Source organism: Anabas testudineus, chromosome 13 (genome assembly GCF_900324465.2).
Source record: "Anabas testudineus chromosome 13, fAnaTes1.2, whole genome shotgun sequence".
In the NCBI taxonomy this organism is placed as follows: domain Eukaryota; kingdom Metazoa; phylum Chordata; class Actinopteri; order Anabantiformes; family Anabantidae; genus Anabas; species Anabas testudineus.
In genome coordinates, this window is record NC_046622.1 from 5437515 (window position 1) to 5459447 (window position 21933).

Genomic DNA, 21933 nt, shown 5'->3' on the forward strand with positions numbered 1-21933 from the left:
TCTTATTTGGTGGACGCAGTCTCACAAGTGCTTTTTAGCCTCATTAGCTTCTGATGACAACATAAAATTTTACTGTGTTCTTTCCCAAGTGTATGTACTGTACTGCATATGTTCACCTTATGGCAGTGTTCTGTGCATTTTGAGTCAGCGTTGCACATTTCAGCTAGGACAAAGTTGCAACCTGTATGTCATTATGAAATATTAGATTCAGCACAAACCTTTTGCTCAACAAAAATATATTTTTGTTTGTAAAAACCCCCAAGTAGAATGCATATCATTAATTTAGTTTATTGTTGTGGGTGGCTTGGTTAGTTAAAGCCTCATTTTGTATTCACATAATCAAATGACTGTAATTTTAAAGCAGTCTGTGTTAATGTTGAACTAGTTTGAGGTTGTAATTGGTAATTAATTAATCTTTAAATCTAACTTCTAATTCGACTGCCTGTTAAATTATATTATATGTTACAGTGACTTACATAAGATTTTACCACTCAAAGGTTGATGCATTTGAAAAACATTCTTTATTACACATGATTATTTGGATGTAGAGAAAATACTTGAAAATAGAGAAATATGTTAATTTGTTAGATTAGTACATTAACGGTAGTAAGTACCTAAGTCTCTTCTGCATTTCCAGGTGCAGTGTGTACGTGGCTGGCACATGTTCAGGATGTTGAAACACGACAGTGATTGCTCTGCTAAAGATGTGAATCCATGCAAACTGCATCCATTAGGAACATAACAGGCTATCAGGAATGAGCCCATAATCAAGGATTGGTATTAATTATGTGATACAGGTGACATGAATCTCAAACAGGTGGAGTTTGGTTTGTTTGACTGAAGCAATAGTTAAAGTGTGTAGTAAAACGAGTCTCTTATTTGATGGTTCAATTCGTCTTCTGATTCTTGAACTTCAGGGGAAAAAAAATTGGCATTCTGACATTTGAAAAATAGCACGTAGCTTCAGTTTGATCCTTTCCTGGGGTTGAGATGTGATTATTAGCCAGTTTAAAAAAATCTAAAACGTAGGAACTAGAAATTGGAATGTGCAATAGATATATAAATTATATGATAATATCTTCATTGTTGTCATTATTGTGCCAGCTGAAGAATTCATACATACATAACTACAGCATGTAACTAAGTTAAAAAGTGAAAGTGACAAAATACAGACAGGATCAGCCTCGCAACCTAATACTTCATCATATTTTGTTACTAGACGCAGATCATGCTCACTCACATGGAGCTGGTTTGGCTTTGAAAAGATGTGCCGACAGTTTGCTTCACTAAACTGGTGGCATATGAAGGTACCGACAGGCCTAAACTATCCAAAGTACAGTACTAGCAGAAAAACGTGCTCAGCAAACTTTAGTGGAATCATTCTGCAAACAGACAAGAAAATCAACAGATGACAAATTCTTCTGAATACTTGAGACTCAATATACAAACTGCCTGACCAAAAGTCTTACAGTCCAACAACTCTGCCTAAATTTGATGGTTTGTGTTGGAAAACTCTGGTGCATACATTGCATTAGGTTTCACAATTTGCATGCTTGCATATTGTCTACTTATTGTAGACATTATTACTAATCCGAATGGCCTGATAGTCTGTATGGACGTCTTTAGTAGAGCAATCTCTATGTTTCAACATCCTGAATATGTGCTAAGAATATGAACTGTTAATTTAATATGTGCATTGAAGGTGGGATTGTTAGCCTTGATAATATAATACCATTCTAATTACTTTGCATATTAGATGTGAATTCTCAGTATATTGAAACTACCCTGGATACAGGTAGAACTTCACATTTCTAAGCTTACAAGGTTAATCTCTTACAACAGCCAACTGCAGGCTATCTATCTTTCTAAAGGAACAGTATTCTCTCTGTCCATCTTGTGAAGAGTGTGATGGAGGGCTCAGTCAGGGATATCACTTAGCTAATGCCCCACCCTAGCTCTGCCCTTTCTCCAGGGACCGGAGTGATACTTCAGCAATCATGTGGGAATTGCCCCTTCCCACAACATACATCCATCACTACAGACACCACATTACAGACACATTAGTCCACAGTGATTTTATTGTAATTGCATAGATGTTGCTTGGAAGGTAGGTTAATAAAAGTAGGGTAAATGCTGTTGCATGCCTTCTCTTTGTGGCATTTAGTAAACAAATGCATGAATTATAAGCTGCACAGAGGAGTGTTCTATAGTCAAGGACATTCAGTGTGGCTTGACTGGGATGACTACTGAACTGACAACGCTGATACAACTGAGGCTCTTGTTTGTCTGTCAACATGGGGACATGAGCAAATCTGATGATTGTTAGTCTATGAAGGAACTATCAGCCAGACTGTCATAGATATCAGTTATGACAGTGCAAAATTACACATTGCACAGGAGGCAGAGAAGCGAGTGAAAGAGACACTTGTTTGGACAGGGGCTGAGATCAGAACATGCTGAAGTTGTTGTATTGAGAATGTGAGAAGCTAGCTCTGGCAACACCAGTCAATAGTTATGTATTTCCTATTTCCTCTGGAGTGAAGAGTAAAGCCATGAATACATAATTGAACAAAGGCGAAATAGTCCAGGACAAACAACAACCCCTGCTAGACCCATTAGTATGAGCTGCATGGACTAAACAAAAAACTAATTCCACTTTCTCTTCAGTGTTGCTTCGTGAGTAACAACAACTAGTGGCAACATGAAATGCACTTAGAGCAAAAAGTTGTTGAAATTCGAATGTCGAACACAAAACTAACAGCTTCCATGTGATTGCAATAATGAACATGCCAAGCCCTATCTTAAGGCAGTGTCTTCACCCATGGACCCTAGCAATTGGCGGATTAGAGAGTATAATTATCGAACATGGTGTGAGAAAATGGTATTTATTGGCATTATCTCAGTTCATGATGTCAGCCTGACTTGATTAACTCCTCCAGTGAAGAGTGAATGAGGTTATGGACCTTATCAGGTGGGATTGTGCCTGTGAGCTGTTTGGTGTTTGCCTGTTTGCCTTTGTCAGTCATGAAGACCTTCTTATTGATGGCTGGGGTCCAGGAGGCTAAACCGATATTACAGTTTTTAATGGCAGCCTTGCAGATACTGTGCTCCCCGTACAGCACTCTAGCACCTTTTGTTCTTCCTGCCTCCAAGCAAACATGCTTTTAATCAACTTCTAGACCTTATGTTGAAGAGCTTTAGAGATATGTTAATGAAAGCAATGAAGAGGCACATGTCCTCTGTCTACAGACGAGCGCCGATGCTGGAACACATTTTGAACGGTGTTTGCGCTGCTATCATCTTAACAACTTATGTCTCCACTCATGCTCTTGGCTCAGATATTAACCATCGTAACCATCATCTGAGCTGGACGGACTGAAATGGTGCAACAAAGCCATGATGACAGATGAGGTGTTTGTTCTTAGTTGAAGATATCTACAGCAATCTAGAGAAAAAAAGAACACATTACACATGATGGATGAACGGTGTTGGCTGCCACATCCAAAAAGTGTAATAAGGTGAATGCTGACATCCATTTTACTATTCAGTGAATGTCTTCTTATCATAGGGCGACATATTATGAAAAAACATGACGTGTTGAATAGACAAGAGCCCAGAACTACAAGGGCAAATGATAATACAAAATGTTTCAAAGAAAGAGACGCTTACCTGGTGACTCATTTCTGAGACTATTTATTACCACAATACAGGAATAATCATGACAAAGTGGCAGATGTGGTCAACTCTTGATAAGTTTCCTGTTCGGAGAGAAGTAAACAAGTGGACTCAGCTGTTTGATGTCGCGGTTATCTTCGTACATATGGATCTCTCAGCTGCTTCTGAGAGCATTGTTATAGCCCATTTGAATCATTGTCAGCTGCTGCTTCCGAGATTGAAGCGGTTTCGCTCCTGCTCGGAGATAAGAGGATGTTTAGAATAGTGCAACTACACAGTCGGAATAAATAATTTTTTTGTTAATCAACAAAATAACTGCAGATGTGCCCTTGCTATTAGATAAAGGGAATTTTACTTTATTATTCACTACAGTTCTGGTTCAGTCGAAATTATATATATAATTTATAACTTTTTTCAAAGGCCTTTCAGAAACTGTCATTGGTGTATGGCGCAGTCTCAAGGTAAATGTGTGTCATTTCTTTCTATTCGCTGTGACACGTTGCAGAAAGACTAGACGCCCTCAGAGTACGACTTTGATGATAGCTTGTGATGGCCTGCCCAGGTGTGAGAATAACATTAGACCTGCTGGACAGGTGGCAGCGCGAGAGAGGAGGGCTTGGAGGCTCAATAATGAGGGGTATGCCAGCTAGACCCCCATCTGTTGCCATGCACGCAACTCTGATCCATTAAATTGCAGCACAGTCAAGTTTTGTCACAGATGAGGAAGTGTCTACTCCTCCGAAGTGTAATCGTGAGGTTTCTGGTGACTTGAAACCATTTTTAACCGGTTAAACCACATATTTTCATGGGTCATCTTTTGTCTTCTTGGTGAATGAATAATACTTTTTAAAGTCAGAGCCACTGTTTTTTTTTTTTTTTCTGCACACAAAAGGAATATCATATTATTCTGCTCATACTGTGCTTTTTCTGTACTTCTCCATGCTGCTAATCTACAGGGAAGCTATTTTTTTAGGGGTTCACTCAGCCTGTATACTCACTAATTAGAATATGTGGCAGTGCTCAGAGGAAGATGCCTCATAGGCAGTGGCGAAATTCAGTTAAGCCAGAGGTAAAAACTTCATAAGAGCAGTTAACAAAACAGGTAGTCCTTCATTTCAAATACTTTTATTTTTTCCTGTTGGAGGGGCAGTTCACCCTAATTACACACTCATTTTCTCACTTGTCGCTGTGATAGCTAGCCATACAGATAGTTTCTTGGGCTTTGAATTATGAATGTCAGAGATGTTTGTCACTGCCTTAACGCAGGAGAATAGAATTTCACAGTATTATGTTTTATGTATTAGCAGCCATATAAAATCCAACACAAAGATTTTTTTCTTTTAGTGTTTTTCAGTGTTTATATTAATGTCTCATACTATGAATCATACAGCAAACACGCTGTCAACTTATTTATATTATATAAATTATATGAGGAGTGTTACAGGAAGGGATTATTCAACTCAAGGGGGCATTGCATCTGGAAAGGCACATTACTTTTTAATTTTGAATACAATATACATTTGTACTGACAAAACCAATTTCTGTTACATTCATTGAATTGAAGTGGCAAAAGAAATCAACAAATATCAAACTCTTACCAGAGCTATCTGCACATTTAGTTGCCATTAGCTGGTGTAAGTGAGAAGATATGTAATATGGAATTTAGGCATAACAGATGTTTATATATACAGTCAGAAATGCATTAAAAAAACATCTAATCCGTCTGAGAGGAGCTTTAAAGAAATCCCATCCCCACCTGAGAGAGCGTGTGTAGGTCATGGGGGGATATTTGACGCATTAAAGTAAATATATCTTTGAGTGCACGTACATGTGCAGCGTTCTGCTTTTGTCACTTTGAAAATCTGCTTTTACAGTTACACTGTGAATGTCACATGCACTGCATCTATAGGGGATGAATGTGTGGAAGTATTGCCCTGTTTGATCCCAAACTGTGTCTTCCTTGAGCCATCTTTCTTTTTGAGTCATGGTCTCTCATCAGTTTCTCTCTCAACCCGTGTTCTTTACTGCAGTAAATCCAGCAATAAACATAATAGGCCTGCTTAAGCTAAACACAGGGCTTATGTGTTCTCTCTCTTGTGACTGTGTTTAGATATTATGCATTGTTCTAGAAGGGAAAGAGAGAGTCTTTTAGGGATTAAGAGTAAATTATGGCAGTGGGAACTAAGCAAGTGGGAATGACCCTGTCGACGGGGATGTGAGCGAGGCAAGCAGTTTCCTAGGATTTCCCACTGTCAGCCAAGTGGTTGCTGTGTTGCCAGAACCCACAGTGCCTGGTGCCTGGTGTCAAAGGAAATGTGAATTCCCACAAACCCTACTTCAGAACCTGTGTGAGGACAAGCTCTCAGAGCATCTTCTGGATCATTTCCAGCAGACACATTGTCTCCTCCACAGCAGGGCGTGTCTCTGGTCATGGAGGTCATTGCCTCCAACCATTCCTCTCTCCTCTCCTCCTCAATCTGGCTTCACCGAGGCCTCGATTACAGTTGAGGTGACTGGTCTGTACTTGATTACCCTGAAAAAAAGGGAGGAGAGTGATGGTGGGGATGACATTTGCTCAGTATGTTATCAAAACAGAGACATTATGTCATCATCCCACTCGAGCATTGATCCTAACCGCTGGATAATGTGCCAGCTAGTGTCACAATAAAACGTGCTATTTGTGAATGAAGCTGAATTCTCACACTCAGTCATCTAAATGTACACTAAGGGAAAAATAAAAACTGTTAGACTCCTGTTTTATGCATAAACAGTTTCAGACTATCTAAACTTCTCCATTATTACTTAAATAGTGGATATTAGTTTGTATTTCATTATTAAATATCCCCTTCTCAAATTCCCAAATAACAGTAAATCTTTTTTTAAAACCTGCTTATTTTTAGGCATGAAAAGGGAAAAAGGCAAGAAAGGTAAAAGCGATAAAGAAGAAAGCAAGGAAACTGAAAGAAAGCAAAAGAAAAAAAATCCACCTCTGACCACAATTATAATGAAAGGGGTTTTCACTAACTTGCTAAAATTGATTTTACACCCCAATTAAAGACAAGAGAAGGCTGCTGAATGCCCAAATCATATTAATGTTTTTTCAGTGCACAGAGACTCTGACCAGCTGGCACTGAACAGTGACGGAGTCCTGCCATGAGCCAGCTAAATAAAAGCTCTGTTTGGTCATGCTGATTCACTTTTATCAGTGAATGATTACATATCCCTAAGAGCACTCAGCAGGAAATATTCAGATATGAACTCAAAATTGCACTTCAACAAAGCATCAGATGAATCACTTCCAAAGACTGCCGCAAAAACACAGGAGCATGAAAGTGCCATTATACTGCCTTGGTGTCCTCCTTGTAAAACCAGGTTTCCAATAAACACTACACTGTAGCGGCACTATTTAAATGATCTTGAGTGGAAAATAACTTAAAGAAGCATCTTTCTTTAATGTTACAACTCAGACTTTTTGACTCCTCCAGTCATTTCTGTGGTGTAAAGGAGGGCAGTTATAATAATACAAGACTCATGCTTCTGTGGCATTTACGTTCTTGTTCTTTACCGATGACTTATGGAAATGTTGTGCAGCAATATTCAGTTATAATAATATCAAAATAGATGGTGGCGCCATAACCATGACTAATGGATTTTAGACTCGGGCCACACTAGATGTTAATTGCATTACTTAGCCTTATGCTATAAAGCACTGACATGAATAAAGCTATTAGTTTCATTAGGTTAATTTGCTGTGATGGTGTTGAGCAGCAACATCTTTGCAACAAGAACAGACAGATTTTTTTTTTCGGAATAATTCAGAGACCAATAGCAGTATTACTGACATGTTCCATCAGAACATGATTTGTTTGTGAAGATTTCAACTATATAGCCTTTTTTCGTCATTGTTGGATTACTTTTGTTTCAACTTCAAGGACCATATTCAGCATAATGAGTTTAGCTTTTAGCATTATTAGCATGGCTGACGTCTGTAATAGAAGGTTGCCAAAGCCAGGCAACCTTGGATTTTGAAGAACCGCTTTGAGGACAAAATATTTGTTTTGCTGTTTTCTTTTCGATTTCCTTTTGCATAATTGTGTAATTGTAGTCTGCTCCATTGACACACAGTTGACATAGAAACGCAGAAAAATAAAAATATCATAAAGCAACATCTATGTTTTGCTATTTCAGAATAATAAGCACGATCAGCATTAAGAAGTGAATAGGATGCACCGCGCAGTGAATAGCGATTGGCATTAGAAATAAAATGATACTAAACAATAAGACACTGACATTGAAATCAAAACATTGAAAAAGGAAAAACTGAAAAAAACTTTTTTTATTACAGACCTACAGACTTATAACAAACATTACTTATTGAAATATTTTTCTTTTATTGTGAAGTAGTGGCAAATCTAAAATATTTTTACTGCCCAAGAAAGTGGAGTGAAGTATATCTAAAGATCCAGGTAGAGTCTGTATCTTTATGATACAGACTTTGCAATATGTAGTGCTATCTGGTGTCTAAAAAATAAGTCAGTTTCCACTGACTGATGTTTTTGTGAAGTCCACAGTGTCTGGAATGACACAGTGAGAGTTAGTATATGTAGCTTATTCACACCTAAAACGATTTATGAGGTTTTATTGGGTTCCTTTTGGCTTAAAAGATATCATGAATACAGCCTGATGAATATTGTTACTCTGCTTGATTCCTATAAAATAAATATAGACGCATTGAAATCATTTGGACTTTGTCTATTACAGGGGTGCCTGGACTGTTGAGCACAGGTGCACCCGTCTTGCTTTGCTTAAATCCCTTTTATGTGCTCGCCTCTTGTAGTATATATGGTTGACCTTCATGCAGAAATGCAACTTTGGTGGAAACCAGGAATCTTTTGGTAAGCACTCAAATAAGATGCCCAAATCCCAAAGGTGGACTCACTTGTGCCCTGAGCAGCTGGTGTTTTAAAACCAATGGGGTCTTAGAACTTGGTGTTTAAGCAGGGCCTCAGCGGGTTAGCCCTCAAGAGGAATACATCATCACTGATGAATGGGCTCCTAGAATAAGGGTGGTGGTGAAATTCACAGGTAGCCCTGCTGGAGACTTGGTCCATAGGCAGATTTGCAGAGAATTGCACCCCAGCATCAGTGACTTGGAAGCAGAGGTTTGCATCTGCATCAGCTACAGTAGCAGCACAAACAGCTTTTTCTTTTTTCAAGAGTACTGTGATCTCGACTGTGTTGCAGCCTGGAAGACAATATGCCTTACAGTCCGTTGAGCCAACACAGCTGGGGGAAATTCATTTCTGCATGTAATGAATTTGGGAAAAGACATGAAAACTCACCCGAGAGCATCACTGTTGCTGCAACCTTTCTCTACACCACATTGTTTGCATGTAAGATCACTTGCGTTGTCATATAGAAGGTTGAGGCTAGAGGTGGTGATTATGAGCTTTTCCTCTGTGGAAAAAGTCAACATGCATAAGATGTCAGAGTAAGGTTATACAAGCAGACCTCTTTGTTGTGTAGTGTATGTGGAAATCATTTTCACAACCGAGTTAGGAAATGTGCCAGAAGACTGGCAGAACTGTGACGTTGTTGACTGCAGGGTCATTGGTTTGATTCCTGGTTCCTCCTGACCTGTCACCGTGTAGGTGTCTGCTAAATGTAAATAGTATACAGTATATTACATCTAAATGCAGTATTTTTTAATAAGTGTTTGCTTTCTTGTTCAGGTTTAGGTTTCAGCGCCACTGGCTCTGTTGTTTCATATCCGATTTTATTGTCATTGCCTGATAACAAAGTCACTTTTTGGCTGTAGTGTGAATTTGAACTATTGAGTGTGAAGTGCCTCTCATTGTAACATCTTCAACACGTCCTGGTGTCATTCTCAACAGGTTTTCAGTTCAGGCTGGTAACATCGTGTGTGCATAACAGTGTTTGCAAGCTGCAGTGATTTATGAAGCATCTATTTCATATCAAGGTGGACGTCGGGAGCCTCTGAAAGGCTTTAGGGATGACACTTTGAGGATGTGAACAGATTCATCAACGTGGATTATCTTTGTGGCTGAAAGTAGTCCCCAGAGGTTGACCTTCTTTAGAATTCCATCACTGGGACACAGAACACAACTGCGACTGTGTTTTTGTAAGATATGGGACTGATATGCCAGGAGGGTGATGAAGTGAGTGTGTGTTCAGTTGTTTCCAACATGTAGTTGCATATGACACAGCATTATCCTCATTGTTACTACAGAACATTAGTGTGAATTACAATTATCTAAAGGGTTCCTCACCAGTCCAACATTTAACGACCTTGGGAACGTTGTCTCCTCTTTATTTTTCTACCTTGGAGGGAGGAGTGGTGAACGCTGGACTGTCATGACAGACCAGTGACAAACCAAAGTGAAGAATCTTGGCCCAACATCATTTCCATAAGCAGCGTCAAAACTCATTTTGACTTGGGGACAAACACTTTGTTCAAGAGATGTGACATGTATTTGCTCCAAGTGAACAGCATTATCAGTGTTTCACAGCTTGAAATCCTTTTTGCAGAAAACAAGGGCAGAGGCTCTGTTTTACCTTTAAACATTTTCCATGAAAACACATTACAGGGCAAAATATCTCACACTTGGAACAGGGCCCAAAAAATTTCCTGGGCTCCGTGCAGGATTTGAACTTATATTTAAACTAGTTACTGATGAATTTTTCCCTGCATATGCTGAGGGTGTGTCATTTCGGGAACAATAAAGCCTTGTACTTCCTGTCATCCAGCAAATAAAGCATACTGCTTATTGCTATGTTACGGCCCAATTCAGATTGCATTACAGTAACTCAAGCACGTTCTGTGCATCCCAGCTGTACCGTGCTTTAGTCAGGTTATACACCAGGTGCTCAGTGATGGGGGAAAGACGTGCACTCAGAAGTGATTGGAATATTATTTTATCAAAGGAGGGAAATGTCAGCAGGTATTTCTTGTTTAAACGTAATAAATAACATTAACATTATTGTTGCACATTTAAAGTTGGGGTTATGTATTTTCCTAGTGTGTGTGTGTGTGTGAAGATCTGGAGTCTGACAGTGTCACCATCGTACTAGAGTGAAGTCAGGGGAGAGAGGTATTATGTGTGCAGGCCTGCTATTTTCCTGAGGGTTGGCAGATAAAGACTTAGGTGGTTTGGGTCCTGGGTTGCCTTGAGCAGGGACCCTCATCTGCATGCACAGGGCTTCTGCGAGGCATTGGTGCAGCCACATAATGTCAAGCAATTTTCTGTAACACAAGGAAATGTGATTTCTAGTAGAGCAGGAGTTGAGATGGACACTCTGAAATTACTTTGAAACATCTCAGTTTATATCAAATATATATCAAAAAAAGCTCAGCTGGACTGAAGTAAATCGTCATGACATGGTTTTAGGGACCCGTGGTGTGCACACCGTAAACCCAGATGTGGGGGTGCATAAGTGGGTAATGCTGAGTGATAGGCACTGCAGGCACTGTGGTGGCCTTTGTTGTTGTGTTTCCCCCTTATCATGTGTGTCATAGAAACAGGGGTTTTATTGTATAGCATACCCACACCTATACCTGTGCCCGTAAAGGCAGTATGTTGATCTTAAAAGATGAGGGTAATCTAGCGTCTTTTAATATTAAATTTCATTTCTGAATATTTCATGTTAGTGAAGTGAAAACATCTTATTACAACCTCTGTCAAAAAAGCAATTTTGTTTTGAATGGACCACTGAAATGGTAAATCTCACAGGTTGTGCCTGGAGCAAAAACAAAGATTTGATTTAAGTGCCATGGTAAAGTTCAAGGTGGCTGTGGACAGAATGGTGCTAAAGAAAACAAAAAGAAAGGAGAGGTAATAGGCATCACAGTCCACCTCATCATGACAAATGCTTGAGCATCAATCTGTCTCCAGTCAGAAAGCCATGACTCCTGTTCTTGCCAGACTGATTAATGGCCACATACAAGCTACTACTGCAAAACTATGCTCATGAATTAAACAAAGGGCAAGATTTCTGCCAGAGCAGCGAGTTTAAACAACTTCTTTAACAATCATCGGGTCAGTAGTCACCATGTTTAAGGTGGCATTTATACTGGCAGTGAGACTGTTAACCTATGAGCACTCTTTAATGGCTTAATGGCAGTGCTGCCAGTTAGACTAATTGTGTATTAGGCAACTAATTATAACTTAGGTATTTCAGTGGATAGAGTGAAATTGAACTTGCTCAGTAATATGGGTCAAACTTCTTGCTACTTCAAACTTAACTTATTCTGTAATTGTAACTGTAATTATGCAACAATATGGACAATCAGATATATAGCTGTCTCATGTAATTGAGTTCAACTTGTGTCACTGCTTATTGAGTAGACCCATATTATATGCATGTATCTTGGACAGTACAGATAAAACTGGGAACAGACGAGCATTTGGAAATCCCTCTTTACCTTCCTATTTCCAGAGCTGCGTTGTTAGTTGGTTAAAATTAGTCCCCTGTCAGATTGTTGCACAGCAAGAGGTAAATTTAAAATAGACTGAACAGCAAAAATGAAATGAACAGAAGAAAATTATCACCTTAGAAATCACCAAAATACAAATTTAATTCAGGTTTGCATTTGTTCTTTTAGAATAAGAGAAATATTGCGAAACAATTTAACACTGCTCATTTTAATCTTCGGTCTTTGCACAGCGCTAAGCATTGAAATACCTTTTTCAAAAAAAGACCAGTAAGTGTCCTGTCTGTTCGAACATTGCACTGCTGTGGTGCCTGCAAACAAGTTGAAGAACATGGGGAAAATTAAACCTCCATATTGCTGTAGTTTTGGTGATATCTTGCATTATTGTGTATGAGGATTGTATGTTGAATTAATTTTTACAATAACAGTGAGACCTGAAAAGATGAGTAGGTCTTATTCATCACACGGTGGCTACACCATGAGACAGCTGTGTGAAATCAAGTTTTCTCAATTACTCTAGCTCACCTCCCCATGCTAGTGTTGCTCTAACTGGAGGGACACTTGCACGCTTTCGTTACATCAAGTGCCCCGATTGAAACACAGTAGAAACAAGATGAGAAAATTGAAGAAGAAATTGGTTTGGGGCGTTGTCAGGAGGTACAATATGTGCGCCTGTAATTCTACCTTTCACCGGGCTGTAGAAGTGTGTTTAAATTGTGCCTCTGCGGCAGCATGTGCTGCCAGGAGGAAAGGAAAACATGCTTGTGTTGCTCTGAAGGGAGTCACTGCTGTTTATGGGGGAGTTAGCTCTTTTAATCTGGTAATTCAACTGGTGTCATTGCTGCAAAAACCTGGAGGCACTGACCATTTGTTTTAGCTCAACCTCATTAATAATCCAATTAACACTAAATTATTCAGAAAACTCTGGACGCAGGTGAAAGAATATTACAGCTGTTGAACTTTGCCAGGTGTGCCACTTCAAACTTTCTACTTGTCTGTTATTACTCGTGGCTTTGTGTTGTTTAATCGAGAGCTGCAGATACTTACTGGATATGCAGTGAACAGTCATTTGAAATCTTGGATAATGGCTGTGGAGTAATTCTGGAATTGATTAGTCTGTGATTAAAAAAATGTAAAGATAAACTTTTGATAATTCACTAAATGTTCATATTTTTCAAATTAAAATAAGTAAAAGGTCAAAACAAGCTTTTAAAAATGTTCTGGAAATAGAATCCTAAACCATTAAAAACAGGAAACGGCCGCTGCTGTTTAACGACCACCAACATGCACAGCAGCCCCAAGCAGCTATTAAACTTCCTTGTGCTTCCACTTGTATGTGTGTGAGCAGAAATATGATGAAGTGCTTCCCTGTCAAAAGGTTACTTACAGCCACGTTTGTCCCAGGAGAGTTTGTTGTGACACTGGCAAAGGGAGAGCAGTGACCCCAGTGATGGCCAGCTGAGGGACAGAGGCCGGCGCTCACTGTGTTAGAGGACAAACCTCTCAGTGGTTGGTTAAACTAATCACCCCAGGGACCAGTGGCTATTGCTTTGTTGCCGGCGTACATACCCACTTTAGAAATAAGCCTGACAGATAAAGAATAGATTTCATTCTGTCGCACTCTGAGCCTCACATAATGCTAAAACAACTAACAAGCTGGCTGACTGCTCCAAATTTATGCCACTTGTGGCCAAACTGGCCAAAGTCCCATCTTTCTGCCTTGCTGCCTATCTCTTTTTCTTCTTGCTTTCTTATCTCATTATCATTGACATGCCATTATCCACTTTATTGTTTTGTTCCAGAACACATTGGCCTCATCTCTTTGTTGGGGGAACCCAGTTTATCCTCCACCCAGTATATTTAGTTTTTGTTGAGGTTGCAGTGTAAAGCTACATAAGCTAATGTCACTGATTATGAGTTAGTTTTTTAAAGGAAGCTCTAGTGTTATTTCAATAGTTATGTGCAGCATTGCATTGATATTTTCCTACCTGCGTCATATTCGGAAATGTGTGTTTAAATCTTAATGAGGACACAATGAAGATGCCACCTTAGGCTGTCAGTAACAATGCACTGTTTTCAAGAAGGAAATTAACAGGATATTGTTAAACTAACTATGCTGTACATGTGTTGGGGTTCGCTGTGGAAAAATCGGTAGGTGCACGGACATCGTTGCTTTGAAAAACAACTGAAATATCAACTCAATACCCAGGACTTTGTGGTCGTAACCTACAGTGACATATTGTTTAATCCTCCTCTGTATTTATTTATGAATCATCTAATGAGGATTTATTTAGCATTTAACACTAATTGTTCGCTAAACAACCTACGGTGTACCGGGTGTTCAGGGGTGTTAATTAGCAACTACTACATGTTGCCTGTCCATGCTAAAATAGCTAAATTAATGTCACTGATTTTACCCTTGCACTACCTCATAGACACTAATGTAATACTTTATTTACAACACAACCTTAAGACGAAAACAGTAATGTATTAAATAGGATTCTGCTCCTATTCAAAGTCATTACACTTGGAGATTGCTTTCTATATTAAGGGCCAGTTGCTCATTACAATTAGGATCGGGCCCTGAAATGCTGCTAAGAAATTAAAGGTGCAAAACTGATGCTCCATTTCTTTACACAGTTTACCTCACCTATGCAGCCTTGATCAACACTTGACCATATACAGCATTTTATTTTTCACCACAACGTTAAAACCACGTGGTGCTTTTAACGGTATGGCTGATCGGTATAGCGTGGTGTTGGATTTAACACTTGCACTCATGCACTTAATTGTGCTATGTGTGTTGAACACATCGACATCCTTTGACAGAGATTTGTGTTGTTGTGTGCACTGTTATTGATTTTCAGTGAAAGTCCTCTTAGGAATGTCAAACATAAGCCTATACGTTTGAGATAGAATACATTGATATGCCTGCCATGTGCTTGCAAACATTTCCAGTTCACAGCAAGGAGAATCTTATCATGGTGTGTGACTTTGTCAACACTATTAAATTTAGAGAGTCAGAGATTAATAACTTCCACATAAGGAAGAAAATAGGAAGAGGCGCAGGCTTGGGAGTTTACAGAAAGATTAATGAGTGTCAAAAACAATGAATTTTCCGTTAGATAGTCGAATGGCATAAGCTACTTGTATGATCTTCCCAGTTTCAACAGATAACTGCTTGTTCGAGCATCACCAAGAAGTGACCTATTTTTACAGATAAACATTTCGTCCTTTCTGCAGACTTCAGATTAACACTGACCTATTTTTAAGTAAGAAATTGTACTTTTTTTTTTTTTTTGTCACTCCACCCTCAGCTGTGGGTATTGTAATCGTGAAATAATCACCATTTTTTATTGAACGTTTGGCCTGGCTGTAAAAGAATCGCAAAGAAATGTGTTATGTGGTTATGTGCAAAATTGGCCTCATGGAGGCTGGTTACAGAGGAAAAATGCAGCTGGCAGGCCAATTGTTAAATTTTAGTTCCTGATACTGCAAGTACCAACATGGAAACGCACACGGAGTCGTGCCTCTTAAATAGCTTTCATTGTTTTGATGAATGCTTATCAGTTATCAAATGATCGTTGTGACTACAGATGCAACTTTGAGTACCAGGGGGATGGTAAGAAGCCAAAAAGATCTTTGACAACAGAAACAAATAAGGTTGGTATCGTGTGAACAATATGACCAGCATGTCCAGCTGGAGGGGAATGAATCATAGACAGGTAGACAGGTAAATACTACAAGAAGAACTTATCTCACAAGGAGCGAAGAAGTACTCATGTCAGTCAACCTCCACAAGAAACAAGGCTTGGCTGTGACCTTAGCCAGTGTGGTTTTGTTCAGTGCTTTTTAGGAAAACCTCCAGTCCCTTCCTCCTGCAGCTCTGTCTGGAGCATCAGTCATAGTGAACAATTGAAAAACATAAATCATTTGCTAAATGTTAGGTCATTTATTCTGTGAGTGTGTCTATTTATGATTAAATTAGGAATAAAATGACTAATTTGACAGAAAACAACAACTTTTTTTCCAAGCTTACATTTGGCTTGACGAAAGTGCAAAAACTGCCACTGTCCCCCAAAAGATTTAGTACAGTAGCTGGTGTGGTGAGGGTTTGTATTTTTTTTCTTCCTCAGTATGCCATTCGGGCAGTTGTTGGACCATGTAAGCACCACCTTAACCACGGCTCCTGTGAGCAAAATCTCATCAACATCCCCCCAGAAATCAGATGTGAGCTGTAAATTAATATAACCTCCTAACTCACAGACAGATTTTAACAGGCAGGCTCTTACAGGAAGACCAGCAGTGATTTTCACCTTCAGGGTTGTGTACTTCGTATGATTTTCTGTGTTGCTGATGTGTGATTTGAATGTGTAACATCTGGAGCAAGTGTCTGCTATGAATAACTAGGATTCCTCAAGATGCTTATAAAGAAACAACTGTATTTTGATTTTTGTGTGTGCACAAAGACACAAACTTGTCACCTATTAGATGACTAATCTCCTGTGTGAGCTGCCAAGTTAATGACCTGGGGAAGTCCAAATGTGGATGTTGAACTTTGTCCCAGTATTAAGATTGTGCCTATTGTTTGTGTTTCTGTACCACTCTCTCAAATTACTACACTCCTCCTTCCACTTGGCTACAGGACCTACAGGTTATTCATCCCTCATGTATTTTCAGTGGGGTGGCTCTAGTGCTCAGAGCAACATCTTCATGGAAGCGACACCCTGAATATATATTTCCCTCCGTCCTCTGCTCATTCCCTCAGATTTTGATGTTATCCATCAAATCAAAGCTACTTATAAACGTATGTATTGTTGTTAAAACTGTGCTACCTGTGGTTACAGATCATGCCACTAGCACAGGTTTAGTATATCAGTTTGGGGTTTTGCAACAGGTCTGGCCTTTTTCTGTGGTGTATGATGCTTAATTCTGTTCTGGGTGCATAGTTCTTCTGATTAGCAGTGGTGATTCAGGCTTTTTAAAAAATCCAACCAGCAACTCGAGTGTGAAGCTGCACTATACTCTGAAGCCTTTGGTAACAGTGTTCTGTCGTCATTACAGCTAGCTAAGTGTCTCTATCTGAAGACAGCTTAGCACCTTCTTTTATGTAACCACTGGAGACAAACAAAGCATCTGTCTCTCCAGTGATGAGGAAGGGAAATTGTTTACCCGTCTGCCATGTTACTCTGAGTTGCATGTAATTTGCACAGAAGGTGAAAGTTGAAAGTTGTTGAGTCGAATTCTTCCCAGGCACTGCCAGGCAGATTAGCAATTAAGCAGAGAAGATTCACTAATTTTGTTGCAGTTTCCAATTTTACAGCACTTAATTGTTTGAATTGCTATATTTAAACAGATATATCTTATGATCCTTAAGCTGTATTAAACATTACTCTCAACTTGAATCGACATAATTAGCCAAGACGTGTAATTTTATACAAGCAAAAACAAATCTGCAACAACAGAGGCATACATAGTGAGTCTGATTGTATTGTTGTAATTTCACTTTTGAGCTCCACTGTAGAACATAAATGGAAAAGGAAGCAAACAGCAGGCAGGTTTTGTCCACTGAAATTGAATCTCTCAAATTATGTTAGTGCTTACACCTCAGAGTAGGAAAAGCCTTTGTTCTAGTTTCAGTTCCTCTGTGTACACATGTATTGTATGTTGAGTAGGAGCTCCAGATACCTGTAGGTGCTCAAGAGACATTTTTTTAATATTAACCTGATGCATAATTAACTAATCATTTATCATGTCTTGAAGAAAAAAATGTCATCAATGTTTCATGAAATCAGGCATCATGGAGCCTTTTTTTTTTTTTTTTGTGTTTGATCCCCTTCGTGTTAACGTGGATAAAATGGGAATTGTTAAACGCAGATTAACTCTCTCTCTCTCTTTTCTTGTCTCTTTGTGACGCTGTATTGATGTTAATGTCTATCATATTGATATTTCCATATTGCCAACATATAATCTTGTACTTCCTACCCTAATGGATAGAGTGAATAATAAGCATGCTATTAGTGTTACTCTTTTTTACACTGCCTGTCTAATCTGCTGTTTCCTTGCTTCACCCCCTCATGCTATCAGTGGCTGGGACAAAAAGCAAAGGGAAAGGTGAGTTATTGGCTCCATTTTCTTGCTACATGATTTATGTTGTCCACAGTTCCCAATAAACAATGTTTGGATTGCCCTTTTATCTCCCCAAGAGCCTGGAAAGCATTAATATACACTGCTTGTTTTTTATTTATTTATTTTATTTTATAACCTTTTTTTTTAACCTTTCTTTATCCAGTAGAGGTTTGCAGAACATGCTTGCTCTTTTTCGAACACAACCCGCTTCACATATGTGTAGATTCACATGTGCACATTGGGGAGCTGACCGCCTCACCTAGTCATGCTTTTCCTCTATTTGGCGGCTGTGCAGCTCCACTGAAGCAGCTGGGGGGGTTGTTCCTGGTTCAAGGACAGCTCCGCGGTAGATAGGGGCCAGATTTTCTCAAATGTACTGTGCATTTAAACCGGAAACGACCCCCTTCGTTACAAGCCTGCTTCTTTTCATTTTACCACTGCTTTTCTGTAGTTAATGCTTCATCCCAATATTTGTTGGTTTCTGTAGTCACTTCATTACCATTGATTTTTATCTATATATTGTCATTTTCAGATTCATTATGCACAGAGCAGAGAAATCCACCAGGCTGAGTGTTTTCTCCCCTAGCTGCTCATCCACAAAAGACGTATACCTTTAAAGAAAGAAGTCCTGTTTCAGAATATTTGATTATTTAGAGTCCGTTCTTTTTCCTTTAAATAAGATAAGATAAGAAGATAAGAAAAACCTTTATTAGTCCCACAATGGGGAAATTGCATAAATATCACTATTCCCTTTCCTGTTAATGCTCAGGTTCCTGCTGGCTGATACTTTACTGAACATAAATATCAAAGCGATTTTGCCTGTATGGTTATTGGCACCACTGTAAGTGTTATTACCGGAACAGTGGATTCTGTGAAAAATATCTACCACTTATTGTGGCTTCTTTGCTCTGCATGTTTGGAAATTTGAGGCCTCTACTTATGTCATATCTGTGTTGTTGTTGTTGTTGTTGTTGTTGTTGTTGATGTTTATTATTCATTTATTTGAATTTAAGCCAAACCCACTAATTCATGTTTTTAATGCTCGTGAATGATTGCCAGGGATTTTTCTTTCTCCCCCCCATTTTTTGAAAATGCAGTGTTTTCTAATTACAGAAGTAATTAGGGGGCTAGTTTTTAATTACCGGAAGATACACATTGAGCAGCCGCACCTCTGGAATCTAGTTCAACATTAGGAAGCCTTTTTCAACGGCACTCTAATTACATTTAATAACCTTTATTAATAATGATGAAAATGATAAATATAACCACATGTATCAGTAGTGAATATTGATGAATGGCTTTTGTCAGCTTTCCTATTGCATGCTAATCCAAGCTATGTAGTTTATTGAATAAGTGCATGGAGAGAAAAAAGCCAGGATAAAAGATCATCTTGGCATTTGTCATTATAGCAGAAAGCATCCCTCTGGGTTTATTTACCAAGACCTTACGAATAGATTTATTTGCTCTCTGTGGACGCATCTTGGCGTTTGAAGCAATGCTATGACCACTGCCAGTGCAGAGAAAAGGACAATCATTTGTTAACGTGTGGACACTGTAAAAAGAGTAAATTGAGGGTAAACTGCTTCATGAGAGAACATTTTGTGACCATCTCCATCTCATTTTTCAGTCAAGCGAATTTAACAGCATTTCAGATAGTGTTTCTGATAGAAGCCATGTTATATGCATAGAGGACAGGGTGAAGATTTCAGTGTGGTGAGGTTTTATTGAACATCTAAAAGAGCAGCTGATGTCTGGGCACATTATTTAGTTGACTTTTTAGAGATGGAAGATGAATACATATATCTCGCACAGCAGTCTTTGTAAGTGATATTTGAAGAGCATGTGGTAAATAGTGTCATTTATTCCCACCTCGTGGCTCTTCAATATTTTAAAGGAAATCCATATTTAGTTATTGGAAAAAAATATGCCTCATAATTCACAATCAAGCCTGTGTTCCACTGATTTTCATTAAAAATGGCTATCTGGGCTATGTAGGCTTCCTACGTTTAATATACTGCCAGTCTGTCAGCTTTATTTCTGAGCGTTTAGCAAAATGCATACAAACACCAGGATTTGACAAAAAATACTTTAAATAGTTCATGTGAGGGACATAGACAATCTTGTAAGCAAGTCTAGCTGGATAATTTAATGTTTTCACCTGGAGACAGTACAGTATTTCTGACCCACTTTCAGAAGCTGATGTATTGCCACTTTCCTTTCCTTTTTCTCACAGAGTTTCCCCAGCAGGGATATTTATAGCCAGTTATGTGGATTGACCACCCCTAACTTCCTCTTTTGCCCCCCCACTGTGGCAAATCACAGGGGAGGACTGCGCTTCGTACCACCTCTGAGTTCAGGGAGGTTCAGTTACTACTCAGTAACAGGCACCAAATGTCCTTTTTGATGGAGGGTAAAGCTGACAGACAGCTCTCTCCATCTTGGTTATTTCCTTTGTAACAGGCTTCAATGGGCTCTGTAACAACTCAATCAACTGCCTGCATCATTTAAGATCACACTGTCAGTCCTGAGTATGAATACAACACAGAGCTGATGCACAGTTGTCAAGTGGTCGTGGGTCATCCTAACATGTATATTGTGCTTATCTGACCTGCTGTGAGTCGTTCTTGTATATAGCTTTTAGAAGCATTGCAAAAACTACTGTTAGGTTCCACACAAACACATTTAATGTGAGAAATGATCCTACTGTATTTGATCTTGCTAAACCACCCCAGGAGCCATTTGCACCTGGAATTAAAACAGCAGCTCAGAAAGAAACTGCAGCTGGATTGTGTCTGAATCTATTTTGCAAATATATTGTGTCCTCTATCCTCTTTGCATTTGTAATTTATTGCCAGATGCAAATGGGGTGCAAAAAAGAGTGACATAGAGTACATTACTAATCTGGGCAAAAGTAATCACAGCCTTTGCTTTTACCATAATTACATATGGATTTTCTATGACTGAATGAATTGCATTTTGGAAGGGCTGTATAGAAAGATTTCAAATGCTCCCTGTTGATTTTAAATTGTGACATTATCTAAAGCTGACTATGTCCAAACCAGTCGGTGAACAGTTTTCAAACATGCATCACTTTGGACAGGTAATTTACAGATTAGCTCCGGTTAATGGATCAGATCTAGATTTAGTGCTAATTAGCTGCTGCTCTTAAATAGTTTCTTAAATCTCCCCAATCAACGCGGCTGATAGCTTTTAAAATGGCACAGCTTATTGAGTGCCACAGATCAGCAGGTTTACCATATACATGAGAAGCATTTCTGTTGCTGTTGAACCTATAGGGATTAGGTGACACATTTGACCTTTCATTCATTATAGAAATACATTATGTGATATTTGTTTTTGTCATGTTTTCCCTCTGTTCAGAAAAGGTCACCGTAGGTGAAAATCATCAGATATGATGGCGTTACTTCATGAGATAATTTGTAATAGTAGCATGTCAAATACTGTCATAACATTTCACTTTAAAAGTATTTCCTCTATTAGATGGTAGTTAATGATTCTGTTAAGTGAGCAGTTCGATATTATTCAAGAAGTAGATCTGGTAAAATTTGTCATACTATATGCATCACATGTAGATTTCACAGTGTAATGAGTCTACGCATTGTAGTGGTGTAATAGGTCTGAAGCGGACACTCAAACCACGACAAACACATCCACGG

At 38.9% G+C, this 21933-nt stretch overlaps 1 protein-coding gene across 3 annotated transcripts in view; it reads left to right on the top strand.

Annotated features, from left to right (window-relative positions):
* Positions 1–21933, top strand: part of cadm2b (cell adhesion molecule 2b) — a 118769-nt gene that overhangs the window by 62997 nt on the left and 33839 nt on the right. For 2 of the 3 annotated variants that reach the window (XM_026365784.1, XM_026365803.1), the window contains exon 2: positions 18215–18241. The exons of the other annotated variant lie outside the window; for it this stretch is intronic. In XM_026365784.1, coding sequence (XP_026221569.1) covers positions 18215–18241 — 27 coding nt within the window. The remainder of the gene's footprint in view (positions 1–18214; positions 18242–21933) is intronic. 3 annotated transcript variants of the gene reach the window in all.